Source organism: Corythoichthys intestinalis, chromosome 1 (assembly GCF_030265065.1).
Source record: "Corythoichthys intestinalis isolate RoL2023-P3 chromosome 1, ASM3026506v1, whole genome shotgun sequence".
NCBI lineage: Eukaryota > Metazoa > Chordata > Actinopteri > Syngnathiformes > Syngnathidae > Corythoichthys > Corythoichthys intestinalis.
In genome coordinates, this window is record NC_080395.1 from 69,866,802 (window position 1) to 69,886,776 (window position 19,975).

The following is a 19,975-nucleotide window of genomic DNA, read 5'->3' on the forward strand; positions in this document are numbered from 1 at the left end:
ACCAAACTGCAGTCTGCCATCAACCAGCAACCACTTAACTTGGATTATTTAGAGTTCTTGACTCGCCATCACCTCATTCTTTTTTAATCATTCTCTGAACAGATAGGCGGTTTATCAGAAATTACAGAAGCTCTACAGAACCTCCATCATGCTGTTCAGTGGGAAACGAATGTCAGCTCTGCACCCATTGTGGAACAGCAACTGGAAATTGGTCCAGGTCCTGGTCACCCAAAAATTGTAATAGAGAGAGAAAAACTAAAAAGTCTGCTGGACACACATCTACCGGTCTCCTGCATTGCAAAATGCCTTGGTGTTTCGAGTAGGACTGTTTACAGAAGAATGCAGTCATTTGGCTTATCTATAAAAGGATCATACAGCACAATGACCGACACAGAGCTTGATGGCATTATTTCAGGTATTAAAGGTCAGATGCCAAATGCTGGTTATCGAATGGTTCAAGGCCATTTGGTTTCAATGGGGCACCGCATCCAGTGGTGGAGAATGATGGCCTCCATGCATCGTGTTGATGCAGCAGGGATCTTCTCACGGTTCTTAAAACTAGGGTGTGTTGTGAGAAGAAGTTATGCTGTTCGAGGGCCTCTCTCTCTGGTTCACATCGACACAAATCACAAACTCATAAGGTAAAATAGCCTGTTAATGGAAATAGCTACATACTGAATGTTTGAAGTATGTGGCATATCATAAGAACAGTCGTAGTTACATTGTTTTTTTCCCTACTTCAACAGGTACAATATTGTGGTCTTTGGTGGAGTAGATGGTTATTCAAGGAAGGTAATTCATTTTTCTTGCTCCCCGAGACACATGCTTGAGTTTAACTGTGCAGAATGATGTATGTGAAACAGTAGGCTACTGCCTTTTTTTTTTTTTTTACCCGAAATGAAATATTTGCATTTTTATAGATTCTAGAATATTTGAGGGAACAGGTGTGGGTGTAATTTTAAGAAGAGAATTTAACTGTGTGGAATAAATACTGGACTGTCTCAGAAAATTAGAATACACAATATTCTAATTTTCTGAGACAGTCCTGTATATTGTTCTATGTAAAGGACGTCAGCCAAGGTCGGCCCCCCACATTTTTACCACGCCAAATCTGGTCCCCTTTGCAAAAAGTTTGGACACCCCTGCTTTAAATGGTGGATTAATGTACAGGACTGTCTCAGAAAATTAGAATATTGTGTATTCTAATTTTCTGAGACAGTCCAGTATATCAGACGTATTATTATTTAATGAGAAGTTCCATGTTACGATATGTCTGTTGCTCATTATTTTGAGATATAAAATAATGCAAACATTCTAGGTGAACAGTAACATCTTTGTAAGGCTTGCAGCAAAGCTATTTACAGAAAAATTGCAGTTGCCAGTAGAAATCTGTATTATAAAGTACAAGGCATCTTAGGTGAGCAAATAACAAATGCCTTAAATATCTAAGCAAACTAATCAATACAGGTGCTTTAAAAATAGCTTACATATTGCTTTGCAGAAAGCACACACAAAAAAATATTTTTGTAGCTACACTTCCAAATTTGAGTTGCATGTGGTCCCTATTAACAAACACCTGCTTGCAAAGTTTAATAATTCATGCAGCTGTATGTATAGGTATTTCAGATCAAATTAGTTTGAGTGTACATCTTTGTGTAAAGATGTCTGATCTACTTGTATATCGTTTTATGATATAATACTACATGATGTAAACCATAAGTCTGATGGAACAGCTGAAAGATGCAGTTTTGTGTTTAAATTGCAGATCATGTACTTGAATGCTGCAACAAATAACAAAGCAGCAACAGCATTCGCATTCTTTATGAGATCAACCCAGGTTCATGGCTTACCATCCAGGTATTCTGCCAAAACACATAGATAAATGGTTGTTTTAGATGTCATATTTAAAAAAAATCATTTACTAGCAAAAATAACCCTCATTTCATTTCTTAAGTTAACGCAACCCTTGTTGGATCATTAAATGTATTGTCGTTAAAATATGTTTTCATTTTAGGGTCAGAGGGGATCAAGGTGTTGAAAATGTGGACATTGCATACTACATGTTTTCTACAAGGGGAACAGGAAGAGCAAGCTTTATCTCTGGAAAGAGTGTACACAATCAGAGGTTTTTGTTTTTTTTAAATAAATATTGCAGATTTTGAATGCCTAATTATTGTAGTTGTTGCTGTATTATTGGTCAATAAAAGCATAAATTGCAGTATAAATTGAAGTTGACCAATTAAAATTTCTTTTTAGAATTGAGCGACTTTGGCATGACGTCTGGGTTGCGGTCACCAGCAAGTACCATGATGTGCTACACTCTTTGGAGGAAGATGGCCTGCTTGACATTTCTGATGTGGTACATCTATTTGGTGTGCACTACATCTTTGTCCCTCGATTCCAGGCGGACCTTGACACCTTCGTAAGAGGGTGGAATAACCATTCTTTAAGGACAGAAGGAGGTCTCACTCCAGAACAGCTGTGGTGTCTCGGACATCAACAACATCTAGATGAAGGGGAAAGACTTGAGGTACATCATTAAAATTATTTCACATAAGTATGGCAAGGTGATAGTGTATATGGTTATGTCTGACCTGATTATGATTTGTTTAGATGGCACAGACAATTTTCACCAACAAACCGTAATGCCTTTGTTAGTTGCAGTGAATGAGAGGAACAAGATCATTGGCAACAGTTCAATAACCAGTTTTAATTTCTATATTAAGTATAAACAGACCAATGAAACAGGAATTTTTAAACAAAATACAAAAAACAGTGCAATATTTATATAACAGTCTTTAGTCATTTGTCTTTCTGGATCTTGTAGGAAATTCAAGACCCAGACATTGACTGGGAAAGTGCCCTACTGCAACAGGACTCAAATGGAGCTGTTGTCGTTCCTGACATCGCATGCCCAAAGGATGATTAAGTCATGGAGGAACTTCGGAGAACTCTTGATCCTCTGGAACATTCTCACTCACATGGTCGTGACTTGTACATACAGTATTTACACAAGATGTCTGACATTAGAACATGAACATTATTAGAAACATTAGCTGCTTATAGTAAACTTTTTGACAGACATTTCCAGCCAATAGAATTCAAAATTTCTGTGAACTGTGAAATTAACAAATAAATGTATAACAAAACTTTAAAACCTGTGTTTTTTTTTTTCCGTGTATAGCTAAACCTGTTAAACTCTGTGGAATCCACCACCATATCGCAACGCTTCACTCATAATTCTTCTGAATTCCGTGTATGTGCCAAGATGCTGTATCGGAAAAGTCACAGTCTGAGTGCATGCACTCACAATTGGGTAACACACCAAGTGGTCTCCAAGCCTTTCCCCGCATTCATGGTCAAAGTTATATTTTATTTTAAAATGTCTCCTTTCATCAGGCAAGACAGGAATGTGGGATTGCCCTGTCATCCACTGTAGCACATGTGGCACTGTAAGATGTTCTGGGTCCGCAGCTGCACTGTCTGTCTGCCCATCTGTGATTAAAAGTATTAACAATACAGTAATAACATGAATTTAGGAAACTGCTTAAACTCAGTTTGATAAAAGTCCAACATTTTTGCTTTTGGTACATAAAATGATGCTATGTGTATACTAAACAGTACATCATACCTGGCATTTCAAGCTCTTCCAAGAAATCTTGGAGGAAGTTGATCACCTTCCTTTCAGCTCTTTCTTTGGATGTGCCCTTTTCACTGTAATGTGGCTGGCAATTCATCATCATGAAATCAGCATCAGGCTATAAAGAGTGAATGAAGATTCGACTAAATATATTTCAAGTGTACAAACTCAAGCTTATAATGACATACAAAATGGACGTTGCAATATAGAACAATGTAGATTCTGTTAGAGCAAAAGTGGCAGTTAAAATTTTTACTTTGCGATTGTTTTTTTATACTGTAGTTATTTGTAAACCAGTTATAAAATATAGTTATGATAATTTGAAAACCACAATAAGTGTTTTAACAAAATTTTTTATAAAGTTTTACTTTGGTGATCTTCCCAGGAACAAATAAGGAATGACAAGCTGCAGGGTTTGATGTCATCTGATTCAGAAGGCCATACAGTTCCAAGCCCTTTCTCAGCTGCTGCAGCATTGGAATCACTCTTGTTGTAGAATGTAGAACAATTGCTCTTTGAAGAAAATCACAGAAAAAAAAAAAAAACAATACTATTTTGATTTTTTTTTTTTAATGAAAAATATTTAAATTGATAATATTGTCATTATATTTTCTTTTTAAATAACTATCAATATGTATGTATGTATGTATATATTATATACATACTGTATATATATTAGGGCTGTCAAACGATTAAAATTTTTAATCAAGTTAATCACAGCTTAAAAATTAATTAATCGTAATTAATCGCAATTCAAACCATCTATAAAATATGCCATATTTTTCTGTAAATTATTGTTGGAATGGAAAGACAAGACGGATATATACATTCAACATACTGTACATAAGTACTGGATTTGTTTATCATAACAATAAATAAACAAGATGGCATTAACATTGTTAAAGCGATCCATGGATAGACTTGTAGTTCTTAAAAGATAACTTAGTACAAGTTATTGAAATTTTATATTGAAAACCCTCTTAATGTTTTCGTTTTAATAAAGTTTGTAAAATTTTCAATCAAAAAATAAACTAGTAGCTCGCCATTGTTGATGTCAACAATAATTATGGTGCTGAAGCCTGAAACCCATAAAATCAGTTGCAGCCAAGTGCCAGCAGAGGGCGGAAAAACACCCAAAAACACAACAAGTGGAAATGACACTTTGCTGTCATTTTAATCTGTTTGAGCGGGTCATGTCCGTTAAATGTGTCAAATATTTTAACGTGATTATTTTTTAAAAATTAATTAACGCCCGTTAACGCGATAATTTTGACAGCCCTATATATATATATATATATATATAAATATATATATATATATATATACACCGTAATGTGCAAAAGTTTTAGGCAGGTGTCCTGCCTAAACCTTTTGCACAGTACTGTATATACACACACACACACACACACACACACACACACACACACACACACACACACACACACACACACACACACACACACACACACACACACACACACACACACACACAGATATCCCAATGAGAAATGTAAGAAGGTAATTTTATTAAAATTAAATGACGTTAATACTGTCTTAAAACACTTACCGAATGATCCTCTCCCTGCTGTCCAGTTTGATCTGGCTGGTGTAGCCGCAGTTGATAATTTCATCAGCATAAGTCATTAGAGACTGGACATCTGTGGAATCTTGGACCTGAAATGTGCAATGTAGATGTAGAGATGATGCAAATAATGCAATAGGTATGTATATTAGAATTTTTTTTATTATTGAACAATGCCTAACTCACCCTGCTGATGAGTACACAGGACTCGGAATTAGCCACATCATCCTTAGACAAAGAGTGAAAATCAATCTCTCCCAGGCAGAGGAAGTTGTAGCACCACTCGTTCAAAAAAGCAGGAGGTGGGCCACCTTGAGCAAGACTGACTGCCATTATTTCACCAATAGTTCTGTGTGGAAGGTAGAAAAAGTCTTACAAAAAAATAATAAAACACACACACCAATTGGTAAGAAGTGCTACCAACCTGAAATTCTCATTATCAAGATCAGTTAAAGAGTATTTGGGATTTTTTCCCTGGTTCTCAGCTCCTTCGAAAAATCTATTTTCAATACCTGAAATCATTTCTTAAGCAAAAGAGCGTCACATGGATTTTGATGATCAATTGGTTATCTTTGTTGTTTACATGACCAACCTACCAGTCAGAAACTCTTTTCTGAGTGCTCCTGTATCAATACTGGCCTCTCCTATATAGACCACCTTCAGAGCACTGGTAGGAGATGCAGCTTTCTTCCTTTTCCATTGGATAATGGCCCTGTCCAGAAGGTCTTCTCGGTCCACGCACAGTTTAAATTCTGTTGTGGTGTCAATTTGTTGTGCAAGAAGTAGCAGCACATCCTCCTCACTTAAGAGGACAAGAGAGGAAATGTTATTACACTTCCAAATACTCCAACAAGGTTTGTATACAATAAAATAGTTTGAAAGTATGTGATGGCTAGCTCTTGTGCAGGTGAAAACATGTTTACAGTGTAAATGTTGGTACAAAACATGTTTACAAAAAATAAACACATGCAAAGGACATCTTAATACATCTTACCTTTTTGGTTTGGACTCTTGTGGTTGAGCACTTGTACTTGGACATTTCTCTGAAGACAGCGTGCATTCGAACCTGCACATGAAACAGTCTCAAACACTGAACACTGTACATACAGTATACAGTAGAGGTGTGCAAAATTTCCGATTCTTAGATTATTCGCGATTCGGCCGTGGAAGATTCGAGAACTATTCACAAACATCCAAATTCCGATTATTGAAATATGCCAAGTAAAGCGGAAGGACAACACACTCAGCGCGCCGCGCGGTCTTCGGGACGCAATGAGGAACGAAGCGAGAGTAACTAAACATCATGCTTCTCATTACCCGGCCCCTCGGGTAATGCCAATGCTCAACTCACGGCTCTAACTCAACTCATGCCACGAGATAAAAAAACACAACAACATACCTGACTGCTGCCGAAAAGCTGCTACAAAGTACATCCACATAATGTTACGGTAGATATCATTTATATAGGACTAAATGCAATATAGATTCGGTAGCGTTAGCAGCACATCTACAAAAAGCTAGATGCGGGCGTCAGTAAACGGCCACCATCTTAAAGCAGTACACTTCCCTGCAAGGCTGTTGTAGCGAACCTTCCAAGCGAACCTAATTAACTTTTTATCTAAAATACTCCTAAATCGGTAAAATATTGACTAGAATCTATCTTTAAAATAGTTTTCAAACTTTCACATGTCGAAAGTAGACTAAGGGAAATTATGGAATAACGGGAGCAATTTTAACAACTTTAACGGTTGATTCACAACATTGAATTAATTGAATGTAGTTTAAAGCTGCTGAAACAGAATGGGGACTGAGTTTTTTTATTTACTGTTATTTTTGTATTTTTTTTTTTACTGCTATATGTTAACTTGATACTAAAATAGTAGTTTGGTTTAGGCTGAGAGTATTTTTGAACAATTTTGGAACTAATGTACAAAACATTAAAAAAAATAAAATAAAATTAAAAAAAAAAAGAGGGGGGTGCATCAATAATCGTTTTATAATCGAATCGGAGCCTCTGAATCGTAATCGAATCGTTAGGTGCCCAAAGATTCCCAGCTCTAGTATACAGACGTTCTTATGGTCATTTAGACTAGGTATATACGGACCTTAGTCTATGGGAATGGTAATTATACAACCAGCCGGACAAAGCCGATTACCTCTCTCCACATACGCTCGCATGGACTGTGATCTCGTCTTCTGGGAATTCTTTCGTGCAGATTGGGCAAACCACCTGAAATTTAAAAAGTAAAAAAAACTTGTTTAATGTTAAAGAAAAAAAAACAGCTGGTGCAAAGCAAACCAAATATATCTAGGATTTTAATGATATGCTATAGTTACCTTACACTTGCTGTCCACAACACATATGTTATCAGAGAACTGCAAGATAAAAGAACGGTAAATTAAACTGAATTGCAATTTATTTTAAAGAAAAAAAACAAGCAATTTGCACTCACCTCATCATCGTCATGATCCTCAGACATTGTGCCCATGCATGTCTTAATGTGCACTGCAAGCATCTGCAAAGGCATCACTTTATTGCACTGGTAACATTCAGTCTTTGGCATTTTGGAGAAATGAGGTGAGTCGGGAGGAAGAGGTGTCCAATGTCTCCTGAAGTGGTACAATGTAAAAAGTGGTTTTGCCGCCTGCCGACATGGCTCGCAGAGCTTTGGTGTTATATCCCTCTGCCTCTGGTGGAATGACTATGAGTTTCCGTCGACCACTCCCACCTTAATTGAGAAAAAGAGAAATAAAACAGGTTTAAAAATTTTTTTGTTTTGCTGAAAAGAAATTAAAAAATTTAGTCAGACATTTTTTAATGCTTACAGCAAGTACCGTAATCAATGCATCTTAAGGGTTTACAGCCCACAAAAATGGGAAAGTGGGATGTAATAATGAGTTACTATGAAATCTTGAAACAAAATTTTTCTTACAAACCTGCAGCTTTATGCAAAAGCCACCCTCCACACAGACTCTCCATTTTTGGAAATGTGTCAGCCAGAAGCCTGGAAATCTTTATTAATAATAAAGAAGAGATGGATTGGGTCTGACAGTGTGCACAATTTAAGATTAAGTACAATAACTAACTTTAATGTTAAATGAAAAGACTGACAGCTGTACCTCTGTGTGGTTACCATCTTGAGGAAGGCTCACCATTTGCCCCCCCATGCCAGCCTGAAGGAGTTCAAGCTCCTCAGAAGGCAATGGTGTGCAAGATGTATTTTCTGGCAGCAGATAAAATTTTAGAGCAGCTACCTTACTGTTAGTCTTAATAACATGGTTGCTGGCCGTCAAACACCTTTTTTTTTTTACCACGATTCAAGTTGACCTGAAATATCCCGGAAATGATCTGTGGAGTAAAATATAAAGAATTTAGTAAGTGTTGAATTCAATTTCTAACTGATATGTATATCGTTTTTCCAATGTAACCACAAACAAAACATTTGAGTGTGATTCAAAATGCACATTTACAAATGCAAATTTACACATTTTAGCAGTAGTGTGGATGTAACAAGAAAACATTTCCCCAGTACAAATGAGAATGACATCGTGTGGCTTGAATAACAAACCTTGTCATTTCTTGCTGCACAGTTACGTTCCTAGGTGCTGGAGATTGTTGCTCTGTCTCCTGCCTTGTGGGCCTGGTTGAGCTGTTTGCGGCCAAGGTGCCAAGAAGCATGGACACAAGGTTTCTGGCTGCTGACTCGACTGTACCTTGATCCTAAATTAATTCAGGATGGACCGTTAACATGTTCCCTTCTCATAGTTAATAAACGTTAGACTGCCGACTGGCCAAAAAATCACGTCATGACTAATGGTTATTTGCCGCCAATTTAGCTAGCTTTTTACCAGCTAATAAAATTTGTTCTGTAACTGTCGGATCATTACGGCTCGTTCGCAACAATGGTTACAAACTAACGTAAAAACCGAACTTTACAAATGTTTATAGCACACTGTTTGCTTAAAAAAAAAAAAGGGAAGCACAAAGTAACGTTACTTACATGTGGCGGTTGTTGTTGTCGTTGCTGTTCGCCTGACATTATTTCCCTTAACGGTTCCCAGAACAGAAAGGATTAAGTCTTCGTCAGTCACAGCAGGATGCTACCGTCTTAAAATATGAGGAAACCTAGATAAGGCAGGTCTAATATTACATCACTAAAGTACACGAGACAGTAATTAGGATAATAGTGTCGTACGTTGTTTCAACGAAGTCGCCGTTCTCCCGTTGAAGTCAGTCACCTTTGCTTTTTCCGGGCGAATGCAACAAGTGATCTAATTGGAGGGCCAGTGTACTACCACCAGCTCTCTGATTGGTTGGCTTCGTGACACGTTGGTAACGCGTTTGCTCAACTCAGCGCGCAGAGAAAAAAAACGGCGAGCACTGGAATCGAAATACAGAGCGAGAACAGGACGGGGGAACGGAGCGAGAGCAGGACGGGGGAATTGAGCGGCACAGAGTAGATTTTTTTTTGCTCAATATTATTTTCCCTGCTCAAAATCTACGATTGCTCGCTTAAAATCTTTAACTGCTCGCTCAATATATTTTTTTGTGCTCGAAATCTTTAACTGCTCGCTCAATATATTTTTTTGTGCTCGAAATCTAGTTTAATGTGCTCAATATCCATTATTGCTCGCACAGAATAGTGTCAGCAATATAACCCCATACCCGCTAATGTATGGGGTTCTCTATGCAGCAACTGACAAAAATTAATAATGCGGATTTCAAACAAACTGAATGAGATTATAGACATTCCTTTATTTTGATCGTGTGAGAAAGCCCTAATAAAAGTGGTACCATTCGACTCATTTTGATGTTTGACAAGACTGAGTGTTAAATTCATCCACAAACTGGAGCCTTAATATAAATGCAGTTCGTTACACATGCTGCCGTGTAGTCAAAACTGTCAAAAATTCAAATAATCTGATGTTACATCATAGATTTTTGCAAACACAAGGGTTAGGTTTAATTTTAGGTTAAGCGTCGTCACTTCGTCGACATCCCGACAGGAAGTAGCACCTCCATTTTTGCCTCAAATCAACCTGACAGCGGTGACCGTCACATCTCTCTCCACCAACAGCCTGTGGATGTCGCGCAGTTCATAACCAACATTGTTGTATTGCACGTTGTAGTTGTCGCCGACGGTCAAGAGGAAAATGTCTTTGCGGCACTCGATGGTCATCTGAAAGAGAATGCACTATCATTGCTCCCGAGAAGGCTGCAGCAGACACAGGAAGGGGAAGTAATCATCCTTGATGAACTCGTTGACATATTCTCCGCCAACATGACTACCAACGCGGGTCAACAGTTCAAGGTCTCCATCTTTGAAATCCACTTCTATGCGGACCGGGGTGTCTTTACCGTGGCCCAAGGACAGGTGGATGATAAATCTGCAATGCAAACAAGTGGCCATGTTAACAGTGAGCCACAACATGCGTTTGAGTGGGATGTGGACAAGTACTTAGTTGCATTCTGAGGGACATGTCCTTGGATGACAATGATGCGGCCCGGGCGCAGACGCTCCTCAAGCAGCACTTCTAAAACTTTCTGCGTACACGTAAAGGCAGTGTGGTATGAACCAAGTGCTGCACGCTGTGGGCAACAATTCTGCTTTCAATCCTCAACTCACCGGGTACACGGCCAGTTGAAGATTGCAGGTGCCTTTGATGCCATTGTACACAGTCGCATCGCCATCTGGTTTTTGGAGAACAAACAAAAGGATAAGTCAAGAAAACTAGTAACAGAGATTTCAGGTATGTGTGACAGAGGTGGGTAGCAACGCGTTCCATTTATTTATTTATTTATTTATTTTTTAACATGCCCTGTTCAGGGTGCTGAGACACTGGGAATCTGAGTCTCCTTATGGTCTGAACAGTTTAATGTGCCACATTTGATAATACTCCCATTGTGGTTGTTCATTATTTTCTATTTATTAAGGAAAAGAATGGGATCTTGGGTGGACAAAAAGAACAAAAACTAACATTATTAAACAGCTATGCAACCTAAGAATATAGTGGTGCTATGGTAATTTACATGTGGGGTTTCTGGTAACCAAAGAGAAAGAGGAGGTCGTGATTAGGCAGGGTGGGGTGTACGGAATTCCGGCAACGGGAGGTGGGGAACCCAGTACAGCTCTACATACGGATTTATTCATTCCAGGACCTTGTTTGTATGTTGAAATGGTCATATGTCGACCGGGATTTCCTCTGTAAGAATACGCTGTAATTCGTGCCACAGCCCAAAAACCTACCCCAAATCCTTAATACTGCAGGTAGAATTGCGATTAGCAATTGCACATCGCAAAATAAATATATTATAAATACAATTCAGAATAACAATAATAATAGTTATAATGTAACGAATTGGGTTCTAATGTGGCGGTAGTTTTCACTTTCTTTCCATGTTGTTGTTGTTGTTGGCGTCGGCTGCGGCGCACAGTAGCCCTGCTGTGTTGCACCTTTTGAAATTACATGATTAAAAAACCTGAAGAAGCTGGCGACTTCCTTGCTAATGTCACAACAATAATAATAAGAGTCATCCTCAAGATTCTATTTTTGCGTTTTTATTTTTGGCCTCATATGGTCATGTAAAAGGTCATGCATGGTACAAGATAATAATATTAAGAGTGGTATGAAAAAGTATCTGAAACTTCTGGAATTTCTCACATTTCTGCATAAAATCCCCACCAGATGTGATCTGACCTTTGTCAAAACAACAAAGATGTAAAAACTGTGTCCGCTTTAACTAAAACCACCCTAACATTCCTAGGTTTTCATATTTTAATGAGAATAGCATGCAAATAATGACAGAAGGGGGAAAAAATAGGTAAAAGAACCCTCTGCCTATGGAGACTTAAAGAGCGATTGAAACCAATTTTTACCAAACAAGTCATTTGTGTGTGCCCAGTCACTGTTCAGCGGTTTAAAGCTGCCCTGCCCACTATAAAACACACACCTGGAAAGAATTGTCTTGATGAGAAACATTGTCTGATGTGCATCATGGCTCGGCCAAAAGAGTTGTCTGAAGACCTGCGATCAAGGATTGTCGATTTGTATGAAGCTGGGAAAGGATACAAAACCATCTCTAAAAATCAAATTATTTAATGTGATTGTGATGGTTCCCGTACTTATTTCCCCCCCTTCTGTCATTGTTTGCATACTATCCTCATTAAAATATGAAAACCTATACATGTTTAGGTGTTTTTAGTTAAAGCAGACACTTTTTTCATCTGTGTTATTTTGATAAGGATCAGATAACATTTGACGGGGATTTTATGCAGAAATGTGAGAAATTCCCAATTCAGACATTATTTCATACCACTGCACCTGTGTTTAAAACATATCAGATGTTGCCAGCAGTTTCTCACAATGTCACTCATTGCTTGAGTACTCTTTTCAGTCAATATTGGTGTCAATGCTTTGAATGACGAGCATTACTTTTGCTTGATTAATACTATTTTGAAGTGACGCCACTATTACTTGAGTAACACACAATGCAAATTAGCCGGCTTTCAATCTGCCTTCCTATTGGGTCTTGCGCTTGACGCTCCACGGGTGGGCTGCATTCAGGTTGCTTCTACTGTACATGACAGTCACATTTGGGTTGAGCGCTGACCATTTGAAACCTCGTTTCCTGGTCTCGGGAACCGATCCCGTAGTAGTACCCCTGGAGTCATTTCAATGTAGTTATGTGCTAACAGAAGGCACCAACAAGCTGAAGACTCACCTTGGCAACGCTTGCAGATGTAGGGACGAACCACGAAGCATTCAAAATTCAAGGCCCTCTTCCAGCGACCGTTCCAGCCCCTCGTCGCACCGCAGTCCCGATCTCCGTATAAGTGGTTAGGCTGACCTGGCTGCCAGTTCCTACACAGAAGCAGCTTTCACACAGAAATCCCGCCAAATAGCATCCGCTCCTGTGTACTAAATGAATGCTTTTTCGGGCTGTGTCAGTCGCATGTACAAAGCAAGAGCTTTTATATTTTACCAAATTGTTAGGCGTAACTAAAAATAATTTATGTCTATGTTGTATCCTTAAAATGGCATCCTAATAATCTGTCTTGACATGCACCCGCAACCTAAAAAATAAGGCAAACGATAGAATTTAGTGGTGCTTATCAGTTAGGGTGTGCGGGTAAGCTAGCCTTTCGTTCAAAGAAGTCCCGTCGATCCACTTCCACTCTCCGTCAACAAAGTTGTCCGTCAAGCCGATCCAGTAGTTGTATCTTGTGTTATAAGTTTTGTTGATTTGAGATCCCAGCCATATACAAGAAATGGCACCGCGCACAATTTATTCGGACAGAGCGAGGCAGGGGGCCTTACTTACCGCCTCCTCGACGTTGCGGATGATGGCCAGGTGGCCTCCCTTGGTTGAACAGTCATCTTTGGCCAAATTCCACGCTTTTTCCTCCCCATCTTTGGAAAAGTAGTAACAATTGCCGTTGAACTCATGCCATCCTGACGGACAGTGCTCGTCCTCCTCACATAGCAATCCTATTGCAAAAAGAATGCAGATACAGCAAGTTTGATAATGATCATTTTAGTGCAGTCCTCAAGGTTTTTTTCTTTTCTTTTTTTTTTTAATTCATTAAAGTGACTAATTGAGTTTTACTTTCAAAAATTATTTGTAAAATGTAATTAATTTACTGTTCATCAACATTTTGACGTCAACAGTTTGTTGAAGGCCTTTGGGATCTTTTTGGTGAATTTGCCCATTACTTGTCACTTGTGGTGCGCGAAAGCTCTGAGGCTGCCGTTCCAAGCACTGCCCTCTGAATATGGAGGGCCAAAGCTGCCAAAATTAAACTAAATGAATCAATCAAAAATACAAATGAATATAAATACCAAAATAGATAAGATTTAAAAATGAGAAATGAAAGATAAAAACGGAAATTTGGAAATACACACTGTTTAAATATCAATAAAAGCGCTCTGCTCTCGTATTGATGGATTTTATCTTCATCATACAACATACAGAAGGAAAAATGTTATTCAAATGAGAGAGCAGTTCTAAATGTTTTAAACTAATCATCTATTGGCCAATGGACAATCAAGTGCAGCGATCAACTTGCTAATGCCTGCCTGTACACAACCAAGTAAAATAAAAAAGCACAAAACAAGCTAGTTATCACCAAATCCAACGAGGAGCAAATGCCAGCTGTTGCAGACGACAATTAGCATTAGCGGCAGTATGTACTTACTTTTATATGTACAGTGGGGAGAACAAGTATTTGATACACTGCCAATGGGTTTTCCCACTGACTGTGATACACAGTCAGTGGAAAAAACCCATTGGCCCTCAAAACCCATTGGCAGTGTATCAAATACTTGTTCTCCCCACTGTACATGTGTATGCTTAATGTAGCCCTTGATGTATCCTCATTAATATCAATCACGCAATCACATTCTGATTAGTTTTATATATACCATTTGGCTTCGGTAAAGTAAGCCCAGTTATCTCAATTCTTGTCGGTGCAACATTTCCACTTCTTAGTCTCCTCAAGTCTCCTAATCAAATTAGAGGAAGTCACAGACAACCCCAAAAATGTTCACCAATGGCTTCTATGGTTAAACGCCCACGAGATCGTAAAACGTGAGATACGTGTTGGAGTCAGATCCTTAAACGTGTGTGCTTCATTCATTAAAGCTTTTGCCGATTGTTTGACTGCACCCTGAGACCATAGGCGGAGTTTGACTTTTGGGGCACGGGGGGCGCAACATGTACATGACCCTGAAACGCAGTGTCAACAATAAAATTAACATACAAGAATATTCATAATAATAAGTTGAAAATTAGAGTTTTATTGTTTATTTTCCCCCCATCATTCTTGAGGGGAATTCTAAATCAGGCTGCTTAGGACAGCTATACTTTTCGCCAAGATCGTCATCCATTGAATATGGTACGACAGCCGGTGTCGTTCCAACGTCAAAAATTGTACACCCTGGGCGGAGCCATCTCGCTGCACTGATTTGCTTATTTCCCTGTTTTGGTGATGTAATCAATGAGGTTTTAAAACATGGCCCATCCATGAAGAAGAAACAAAAAAACCCAACAACTTTTTCTGTCGCACAACGTAACATACATACTGAACGTAAGAAAAAAGGCATTGTTTCACTGTTTTACTCGTAGGATGACCTATAACTGTTATTACTATAATCAGGGGTGCACACAAGTGGTCCGCATGCGTACTGGATGTAGACAAACGCGCTGGCCCTCAACAGCTTCCATACGCTTTTGCGTACCGATGGCTGACCACTGTCTTTGCGGCGGACACGGGAAAATAACTTCTCAAAATGTCGAAGAGGCAGGCCCCACTGAGTAATTATTTCCGTGTTCCCCAACCCCGGTCAAAAGACAGACAGACGACCGAGACGACACCGGAGCTACCGAAAAAAAAAAGGACTTTTGCTGAAAAGTGGCTGCAGGAGGTACCATGGCTAGAAGTAAATGATGCTCGCACGGAAATGCGGTACAAAATGTGCCGTGAGAATCCCAATGTCGCTGATAAGAGCAGAGCATTTTATGTAGGGTCAAAGAATTTCAGCCATCCAAACTTTGAAAAGCAGGAAAAAAACAGAGCATGTGGCAATCAAGCAAACTATCGATGTCAGACAGGACCCCACTCGCCCTATGGACAAGTGGCGGAATAAAGGTAATGAAGAACAGCGCCATGCACTGACAAACGTGTTTTTGCTCGCATTTTACAAAGCTAAACATGCACGTTCAATGAGGTCTTATGAGGAGAACATCCCACTTTTACAAAGGCTTGGAGTTAATGTGGGAGCAGCACAATTCCCTTTATTTTGGATTGGGGCTTTTATGTTTATTTCTTTACATTTCACTTCAAAGTAATGGTAATTTTGTTGTGCCAGTTGATGTTAATCAAGAATTAATTGTTAATATAATTAATTAAAGTTAATTGGCTCTAAGTAAAGCGTGTCAAAATTTTATCGCTCAGGCGGGGCGGCTTTCAAGCTCAATGAGGACCAATTCTCATCTCCCGGTCCTCCTCTGAGAACCTGGGCAAAAAAATATGTGGACCCCTGACTATAATTCAAGTCCTGTTTGGAGTTTCTCCGGTTTAATAAACGTAGATGTCCAAAATACATATATAACTGTGGTTCTTTTCTTGCTTCAATTAATTGTATAAGTTGACATACAGTAACTAATGTGTGTGTGTGTGTGGGGGGGGGGGGGGTGTAAGTGTGTGTATGTGTGCGCTCGCGCGGCCAGGGGATACAATTTTTGACGGGGGTAACTACATTGGCAAGACACCGGTGGTGGCTGTTGTACAATTAGCGTCTCTAGTGGGCCAAATTGAAACACCGCTCACCATTTTGACACTGGTCTCTAGCGTTTCATGGTCCACATTTTCAATCCTTGGTTCTTGCTCAGTAGTAATTGTCGCTTTTGAAAGCTTAAGTTAGAAAAAATTACCTTTATCTGTCTCGCCTCTTTGGTCATCGGGTGGTTTTGGCTAAGCAAAGCAAATGACCGTCTAAGGTGCTAGTCACATGATCTGTTCAAAAAAATTTTTTCGCCCGTTATAAAAATAGCTTTTTTTGTTCTTTTTATTCATTTTTTGCTGTTTTATTGCTTTACATCTTTTATCGACAATATTTTAACGGGAAACTAAATTTGAAAATCATATATGCAATGGCACTTTTCGGTTCCACTTATGCCTCAGACTCTGCAGTTGTGTGTTGAATCGTTAAAGCCTCCGGAGCAAAGCGAATGCACGGCACTGCGTGTACGAGGTCAAGAGCCAACGGCACTAGCACTTGCATTCAGCGTTAGGGATGGTCACTACCTGATTGTCACAGCCGACCAGATCCCGACAGATTGCTGCTGCACAAATCGACGTCACTTTGTTGCGTTGATGGCAGGTATGGAAATGTACGTAATAGATTTGATTATAGAAATAAATTTTTTTCTAAACCGGTCGGGCATGTGAGGTATACCCCGGTCCAAGCAACAAATGTGCACACAAAAAAAAGACCCCATAACACTAATAACAACTAAACCTTGGGCAAGCCCAGACCATTCACGCTGATATAATTGAAAAGAAAAACGATTTAAACCTTACTGACTTTGTTATAACAAACAATGTTTCTCAAATGTTTTACAAATAGTCACAGAATAACTAAAAAAATGAAGATGAAAAAAAAAAGAGGCTGGTCCTTGAAGAAGCAGTGTTACTGTAACAATGTTCTGTATGTTCGAGAGCAAAGTGCTTTCATTTATTTGTGAATTTTCAAATCTTATTTATTTCTATATAAAGTATGTACTTTGATGTAGTCATGTATTTACTTCCATGTTTATTTTCAACCTTTTAATCTTATTCCTCAATTTTGTATTCAAAGTCATTTGTGTTTTAACTTTTATTTATTCAATTATTTTATTTTATTTTTTATTTTTTTTAGTTTTGGCAGTGAATCTAATTCCTTAACTTTGTATTCATAGTCATTTTGGTTTTAATCCTCTATATATTCAATTGCTTTTTTAATTTTGGAAGCTATGATCCTCCATATCTGAAGGCGCTAGCCTAGAGGACAAAGGCCCCGCAGCAAGTAAAGGTCGTTTCTAGCAACATGTACAGGTGGGGTAAAGCATTTATCGGGAACAAAATAATCAAAAATTCAATCAAAATAATTAAAATGAATACAGATGGACTTGTACTATGTTTCTTAGTTGGACACAGGCCCGGAGTGACTAATCGGGAGCTTCTGGACGATTCCCGATGGGCCGGCCGGCCAGATGGGCCGGTCCGGGTTTTATTTAAAAAAAAAAAAAAATTACACTGTTATAATTTTTGGTTTGGTATTTATTTATGACAGTGTCAGTGAGTATAACTTACATTCTGTTACCGCTGTCCCTGTGGGCCGTCTTAAAAAATAAAAAATAAAATAAAAAATATATACAGTATATATATATATATTTTTTTTTTCCAGACGCATCCTCACGTGTGCAGACGAAAAATACAGCATGCAGCTCCGCCCCCTAATTGTAGTCTGTATTGAGCCAAATTAGCTGCTATCTCGGTGCTCGGACGGATAAAAAGAGCAAGGGTGGTGCTGAAAAAATAAGAATTAAAAAGAGAAAAGCACTCGTGAAAGAATCGGCAAAATGCGCAAAAATAGCTAATTTTTTTCATGCAACGACCTCGCTGCCTCAAACTACAGAGGATTACAACGAAAGTGGTAAGGCCAGATGGCGAATAAAATGCAACTTGCACCGTGTGATACGACAATATGTAATTGTGGAAACTTTGGCTTCTTGTAGCACCTCACAAGGGATATGTAGCAGCAAGCATTAGCCATAATGAACACACCACAGGTGCAGAGCTGGAAGGTAGGATTGCCATGTTGTTCAGTGAGTGAAAATTATTTATCAAAAGTTAGATTGCAATCAAACTACGCATTTGAAAGTGATAGATAAATGTTAGATGCAATTGACCTGCATAGTTTACATATGCATACACATTTATATTACATATTATACATATTTTATATACAAAGAATTACAGTACACGGCTTTAGAGAACACTGAACTTAACACGTGTATGCATAATGACATTATTTTAAATGAGTGGGCCGGTCTGAGGCATGAAATTCCAGGGCCGAAAATGAGTCCCACTCCGGCCCTGGTTGGACATCAAATTAAAGTAAAAGGTTCCTCCAATCAAATGCGGAATCCACGATGATTTTTTTATATCCTTGCAGGATTAAATAAATAGGACAAAAAGACCGGAACTAGTTTGAAGATCTTACGTTACAACTTTTCAAATGATGTCCACTGCACAATCACTGTCCCTGATATGGTTCACTATGACTCACCGTTAAAAGACCAAACGCCAAGCGCGATGGCCGCCCATAGAAGAAAGCTTGGTGTCTTCATCTTTCCAGAGTTCGGAGAGAGCAGCTTCACTTATTCACCAGATGCCACGGAACACAAGCAAGTGTGAGTCTGTCTGATGACTCTCGTGTGGTTGAATGGCGGTGCCGTCCAACCGAGCAAACGGGTGATTTCCCGCACGCACTGTCACAAACGCGCTTCCGCCAGTCTTTGAAAAAACAAAAGGCATCCAAGATAGTTCGAGAACTCCTTGTACTGTACTATGTCTAACATGTAACTATGCCCCCCTTGCTTGAGAAATCAAGCTTTGATTTTGTTGTTGCGTATTTCCCTTGTTTTTATTTAACCCTTTCAAGGGACAGTTGCCACGACAGTGGCTAGTAATTCAAAAGTTGACACTTATATCGATCTAAGTATGTATGTATGTATGTATGTATGTATGTATGTATGGATGGACGGACGGACGGACGGACGGACGGATCTATCCTATATGTCCAACTGCTCGTTAACACTTAATTTCTAATCAGCCAATCACATGGCGGCAACTTAGTGCATTTAGGCATTTAGACATGAGAATGAGAATGCTTTATTTTGGACATGAGAAAATAAAAATAATAAACAAACAAACAAAACAAAACAAAATAGACAAACCAATTATAATGCTTGAGATAACAGCAACAATATTTAAGACAATAATAATAATAAATATTAGAATTTATTCATTGTGTTCAAAAAGGAGTAGGATGAAGCATTTGCTTATTAAAACCTACCCCCCTTTTCTATTCCTCAATAATATCAGTCCAACTTATTTAATTAGGCCTCATATCAACAAAGAAATAATGCAACCATATACATAAGATGCAAGACAAAATAAAAATAAAATGAAATAAAAAGTACCAGC

At 38.7% G+C, this 19,975-nt stretch overlaps 2 protein-coding genes across 2 annotated transcripts; both read right to left on the reverse strand.

Moving 5' to 3' along the window:
• Positions 1-2,703: 2,703 nt before the first annotated feature.
• Positions 2,704-9,810, reverse strand: LOC130925254 (uncharacterized). The gene is made up of 15 exons (XM_057851313.1): positions 9,224-9,810; positions 8,792-8,943; positions 8,343-8,571; positions 8,160-8,235; positions 7,676-7,951; positions 7,560-7,598; positions 7,379-7,452; positions 6,217-6,288; positions 5,819-6,024; positions 5,647-5,746; positions 5,409-5,571; positions 5,208-5,314; positions 4,009-4,153; positions 3,632-3,758; positions 2,704-3,495 (listed from the first exon to the last, which is right to left on the reverse strand). The coding sequence occupies exons 5-15, from the start codon at positions 7,784-7,786 to the stop codon at positions 3,194-3,196; spliced, it is 1,446 nt and encodes a 481-aa protein (XP_057707296.1). The 5' UTR covers positions 7,787-7,951; positions 8,160-8,235; positions 8,343-8,571; positions 8,792-8,943; positions 9,224-9,810; the 3' UTR covers positions 2,704-3,193.
• Positions 9,811-9,958: 148 nt separating this feature from the next.
• LOC130925306 (uncharacterized) lies at positions 9,959-19,517 on the reverse strand. The gene is made up of 6 exons (XM_057851318.1): positions 19,056-19,517; positions 13,546-13,712; positions 12,946-13,085; positions 10,850-10,914; positions 10,682-10,767; positions 9,959-10,610 (listed from the first exon to the last, which is right to left on the reverse strand). Exons 2-6 carry the CDS (start codon positions 13,668-13,670, stop codon positions 10,421-10,423), a joined length of 606 nt encoding a protein of 201 aa, XP_057707301.1. The 5' UTR covers positions 13,671-13,712; positions 19,056-19,517; the 3' UTR covers positions 9,959-10,420.
• Positions 19,518-19,975: the final 458 nt, after the last annotated feature.

Excerpts from the sequence above, each read along its gene's own strand:
- LOC130925254 (XM_057851313.1), bottom strand. The coding sequence starts at position 7,786 with ATGCCAAAGACTGAATGTTACCAGTGCAATAAAGTGATGCCTTTGCAG. Across the intron at positions 6,289-7,378 it reads GCGAGCGTATGTGGAGAGAG|GTTCGAATGCACGCTGTCTT; the intron begins GTAATCGGCTTT and ends TTTCATGTGCAG. Across the intron at positions 5,747-5,818 it reads CAGAAAAGAGTTTCTGACTG|AAATGATTTCAGGTATTGAA; the intron begins GTAGGTTGGTCA and ends CTTTTGCTTAAG.
- LOC130925306 (XM_057851318.1), bottom strand. The coding sequence starts at position 13,670 with ATGAGTTCAACGGCAATTGTTACTACTTTTCCAAAGATGGGGAGGAAA. Across the intron at positions 13,086-13,545 it reads TCCGCAACGTCGAGGAGGCG|GAACTGGCAGCCAGGTCAGC; the intron begins GTAAGTAAGGCC and ends GCTTCTGTGTAG. Across the intron at positions 10,611-10,681 it reads GTCCCTCAGAATGCAACTAA|ATTTATCATCCACCTGTCCT; the intron begins GTACTTGTCCAC and ends TTTGCATTGCAG.